The sequence below is a fragment of the Centroberyx gerrardi genome, unplaced genomic scaffold, assembly GCF_048128805.1.
Source record: "Centroberyx gerrardi isolate f3 unplaced genomic scaffold, fCenGer3.hap1.cur.20231027 Scaffold_90, whole genome shotgun sequence".
Taxonomy (NCBI): domain Eukaryota; kingdom Metazoa; phylum Chordata; class Actinopteri; order Beryciformes; family Berycidae; genus Centroberyx; species Centroberyx gerrardi.
In genome coordinates, this window is record NW_027605226.1 from 74,950 (window position 1) to 80,127 (window position 5,178).

General features: G+C 46.3%; 1 protein-coding gene across 1 annotated transcript in view; it reads left to right on the forward strand.

Annotated features, from left to right (window-relative positions):
• pcsk1nl (proprotein convertase subtilisin/kexin type 1 inhibitor, like) overlaps positions 1–4,510 on the forward strand; it is a 13,684-nt gene extending 9,174 nt beyond the window's left edge. Inside the window, exons 2-7 of the mRNA XM_078282364.1 lie at positions 1–194; positions 2,233–2,285; positions 2,320–2,438; positions 3,145–3,258; positions 4,065–4,272; positions 4,370–4,510. The exon at positions 1–194 is cut by the window's left edge and continues 65 nt beyond it. Coding sequence (XP_078138490.1) covers positions 1–194; positions 2,233–2,285; positions 2,320–2,438; positions 3,145–3,258; positions 4,065–4,272; positions 4,370–4,510 — 829 coding nt within the window. The remainder of the gene's footprint in view (positions 195–2,232; positions 2,286–2,319; positions 2,439–3,144; positions 3,259–4,064; positions 4,273–4,369) is intronic.
• The last annotated feature ends 668 nt before the right edge of the window (positions 4,511–5,178 follow it).

The window sequence follows — 5,178 nt, forward strand, 5'->3', positions numbered from 1 at the left end:
GCGCAGGGACCTCAGCGACCTGCTGCCTTATGAGGCCCAGATGATGTCATATCCTGCCGGGCGGGGGGGCGGGGTCAACGACCTCTACTACCAAGCGGACGACTGGAGGGGGAGGGGCTTGGACCAGGCCCTGCAGCGATTGGTGGAGAGCGACCAGAGGCGGGAGCGACAGCAGGAAGAAGAACAAGAAGCAGGTCAGAGGCAGATTTAGACCCAGAATGCACTGCTGCTTCTTCATGTGAGATTTCTTTTTAATTGGAGAGTTGAACCTGATCAAGAATCAGATTTAAAGCTCCATATTCTTCACAGTCCAGAGTTTTATTTTGTGTCTTTCTGTCCATTCAGAGCTGTGTGTGTGGTGTCATGAACCAAAAACACTCTCAATCCATTTCTCCACGTTCATTTTCCAGCATCTCTCTGAGCCTTACCAAGAACAGGCCGTTTCTGACGCCGTGTCTTTAAGGCTCATTAATATTAACGACCCTCCGTTCCGATCGGCTGACCGTTTCGAGAGCGAAACGTGAGACGCCGCGGCCCGGCGGCTACAGGTAGGGAAAACTCTCCGGTAATAAACGATGACGACCGCTCGACCGCTTTGAAAAAAACACTTTGTTAGTCTATTATTTCTTACAGAAATGATAATGAGCGAACCTTTGTGACGCCACAAAGTTACGGAAGTCCAAACGGCTCGTTTAGAGGCTCGCTTTTCTAATATGGATTGTGTGGATTTAGTTTTGATGCTTTCACCATGTTTAGATACACATCCAACTCCTTTATCATCACAGAGGAGAGGGAGTCCTGTTTACATGATGTGGAGCTTTAAGGAACGTTCACATTACGGTGAAGAAAGGTTTTCTGTTGAATGGAGACGTGTTTTGAGGCTGGAGTCCTGCACTGATGTATGAAGCTCCGATTTGTTGAACTTTGAACCCGTTGTGCGCTGACCTTTAAGAGCTCAGCCGATAACAGAACTGTAGGTCGACATGTGACTGTACAGCCGCCGGTTCACAGTCGAGGAACATTTGATTGGTGTAGCTCTATAAGAAATCCATAAAGACAAACAGAGACCAAGAACATCCACATGGTGAAATCAGCCATCAGATGGAAAGACCAGGTTTGTTATGAAGACGTTATTTGAGGCAGAGGTAGATCTTCTAGCTCCTGTTAGCATTTGGCCTCATACAGTTCCCTGTTAGCAAGCTAATGCAGCTCCATCAGGTGTGCTGAGCGGTTTAACATTGCGCTGTAGAAAGAGACGAGTCTTGTTTTTGCATGATGATGTTTAATTTCCGTTATCGACAGTTTCCCCAGTGAGGCGCCAGACGTTCAGCTGGACATTAACCATCCAGCGCATTCACACACAGCTGGTCGGTTGAAAACAGGCAGGCTGTGTCGCTGTGGGCGGAGCTCCAGACCTTCTGCAGCAGTCTGGACAAATGTCATTGGCTGATGAAGTCTGTTAGTGGATGATGTTTACCCGAAGCTCTTTCAAGGTTTCCTGGTTCTGCGCTCCGTCAGTCCGTCAACACACAGATCTGACTGACATGTGAACGCTGTCTAACACTTTACGCCTGGATCCCACGCCTGGATCCCACCGAGGGCGGCTGCGTCGCAGACTCCCGATCGTATATCACATCACTACATCAACATCATAACCGGTGGCACCAGGCCAGAAGTCAACCGGTCAGAGGATTTTCAGCATGGACGACGAGAGGTTCATCTTGGAAGTTGAAAAAAACACAGTGTCTATCCCGGCAATACCGGCTCCTTCTCCTTCTACCCCTTCTATCATGAGTTTTTAAGGGATTTATTCATGGGTTGATTCATGGAGAGTCTGGTAATTAAGGGATTGTTCATGCCTTTTGTGCAGGTTTACAGGTTATTAATGAGTTATTAAGGGAAAGTTCCCATCTCCCTGAATTTTACATTAAATTAGAAAGTAAGGAGTCAATAATTAAGGGGAGTTTAAGGAGGTTTTGATGGATCTCCTCCATTAATAATGACAATTATTCTTTGAGTTGCTCCCTTAAAACAACCCTACATTTACAGGGTTACTGGTTCGTAGAGCAACTCAAAGAGTATTAGTCGTGAGATCTTTGGCTCATCACCTGATCGTCTCTGACAACGTGTTGAAATTATATTTGACTTTCTTTACCTCTGATGATTTTAAGCTGCAACAAACTGAACCCTGTTTTAAAAACCGCTTAGTAAACCCAACTGACCTATCAACAGCCTACCTGGCGGGTTTGCTCCGCCTACTGAGCGAGGCGGAGAGCGCGGGATTGGTCGGCCCCGGGCGACGTGGACGTGGTGGAGGAGGAGGAGGAGGAGGAGGAGGAGCGGGAGCCCGGGGACTTCCGGGGCCCGGCTCCCCCGGACTACGACGAGACGGGCCGGGCGCTGAGCATGGGCAAACCCCCCGCCGCCTGGTGGGGCCGGCTGGAGCCGCAGCTGGCCCAGGCGCTGCTGCAGAGGTGAGGTCACTTCCTGTCACATGGCTGATGCTGCGTTCACGTTCATGTCGGAATAAGATGAAGAACGGGGAGATCTTGTTGCTGCAACTTGAACCGTTGATGTGTTTAACTTGTTCCAACTCATTCCAACAAGTTAAACACATTTTAATTTAAAAAATATATTTTTTTTTTCTTTTTTTTCTTTTTTTTTTTTACATTTAGCTCATTCGGACGAGTTAAACACATTTTAAATTCGAAAATATATTTTTTTATTTTTGTTGATTCCATTTCCATTTCCGACTCCGAAAAAAATGGAATCAACAAAAATAAAAAAATATATTTTCGAATTTAAAATGTTTAACTCGTCCGAATGAGCTAAATGTAAAAAAAAAAAAAGAAAAAAAAGAAAAAAAAAATATATTTTTTAAATTAAAATGTGTTTAACTTGTTGGAATGAGTTGGAACAAGTTAAACACACTAAAAAAACAAATTAACAAAAATGTAAAACATGTATTTAGGAATTTAAAATGTGCTTAACTCTGATCAAGTTAAACGCGTTAAAAAATAAATTCACTAAATTTCCTTCCGCATTACCACACCCCGTGTTCCCAAGTAGAGTTTATCAGCTGAACCACATAGAAACCAGTCAGAGACCAAACCTTGTGTAACCTCTGACCTCTGACCTCGGCAGGCTGGAGCCGCAGCTCGCCCAGGCTCTACTGGAGCGAGCGAGGCAGGAGAGACTGCAGCAGGCTGGAAGAGCCGGAGCCGGATTCCCCAGAGGAACGGACCAGGAGACTCTGAGGTTCAAATCAACACGTTACATTAAAATAAACTCAGGTTCAAGCTGCTCTGTGTTTCATTCTACCATCCATAAACCATCAGCACATTACTGCAGAGTCATCAGTATGATGACAGTAAACATCCTCCATAGTTTCTCCACCTGGTGGATCTGGAGGGAAATCTGCTGGATCTTTACGGCACAAAACAGGAAGAGGTTCTTCTTCTGTTCTTCCAGAGCAGACGGAGATAAAGCTGAAAGAGTTTCTGGCAGCAGATGGTGGAAGGAGGGAAGGGAAGATGGAGAAATCACTTCCAACATGTTGATCCTCTTCAGGGAGGGGGAGGGGGGGGGCAGGAAGCAACGGGCTGATGGGAAATGTAGTCTTAATGTGGAGAAACACTAGAACTAACAATACTGCTGGAGTGAGAGAGAGGAGACCAATCAGCTGTTTGTCAGGAGACAGAGGAGGAATATTAATCTGATAATGATGTAATGATGTTAAAATGAAACACAGAGCAACTTTAATGTCTTCCCATAGACAACCATTGTAGTATTTATCTGTTCTACAATCAATCTGTAATCATCGTATTGATCAGATCAGACCAGAGCAGATCAGTTAATAAAAGGACGATATCAGTCCAGTAATATATATATTATTATATATCAGTCAAGTCTTCATCACACTTTACATGTTTACATATTTGCTGATTCAGTATTATTGTAAATGGTTACTAAATGTTTTATGTAACTTGCTATGGAAATACATGATGTGTTATTTTGACTATCTATCTATCTGTCCGTCTATCCCTCCATCCCTCCATCCCTAGATACCTGGTTGCTAGGATACTGTCCAGCCTCGGCCCTAGCGACGCTCAGCTGAGCTCCGGTCGCCGAGCGAGGAGGGACCTGTCCGTCACAGCGGGAGTGGGAGGGGCTAAACCTGTAAGCCCCGCCCACCGGAGAACCCGCCGCTCCCTTGACGACATGCCTCCCCCGTCGCCTAGCAACGACCCCCCCCCTGCTGAGGGTGAAGAGGCTGGAGGTGGAGGAGGAGGAGGAGGAGGAGGAAGGGAGGAGGGGAGGAGGGGAGGAGGAGAGCTACAGGAGCGCCGCCCCCCCCGCCGGGCTGCAGAGGATGAAGCGCATCGATACCATGGCAACAGCTGCAGCGGAAGAACTGAATCATGGGAGTCGTAGGCGCCGGAGGAGATCTGCAGTGAACTACGATCCCCAAATACTGATTCAGCACATTTTACAGTATTTAGAGGAGTAGAGGGAGGGGGAGGAGGAGGAGGAGGAGGGGGGGGGAGGGGAGGAAGAGGAGGAGGAGGAGGGGAGGAAGAGGAGGAAGAGGAGGGGGGAGAGAGAGAGAGAGAGGGAGGGAAAAAGGGAGTGAAGAGTAGAAGAAGAAGAAGTAGACTGATGGAAGTCGTGTTCACGCAGACAGAATCTGGTTTTAACTCTGATCCGGATCAGACCTGCTGCAGTCTGAACAGGCTGATCCAGATTCAGACAGACAGGAGGTTTGAACTGAAGCTGCTGACAGATTCAGTTTTGTGCCAAATTTAACTGTCTAACAGTTCAGAGTTTCCTCCAGAGGTTTCTTCTTGTCCGGGAGGAAAAGTCTCTGAAACATTTAGAGCATCATGGGAAACTAAAACTCTCCACTGAAACCAGGATAGGCTGCTACTACAAATAACCATAATATAACAGTGATGCATACCTGTTTGCAACCTGATCCAAATGTCGATTTAGAATAAATTGAGGTTAAAGGACGACTCCGAGTTTTGAGAAGATTGACTCCAGAATCATCTGTGTGTCTCTGGCAGTTAGCACTGTCTGGTTTAGCATGCTAACGCTTTAGCATACCCAATTAGCATTACCCAAAGTATGAAGATAAACTTTTTGGTAATTGGTGTTGGTTTTTAGACTTGTACTGAA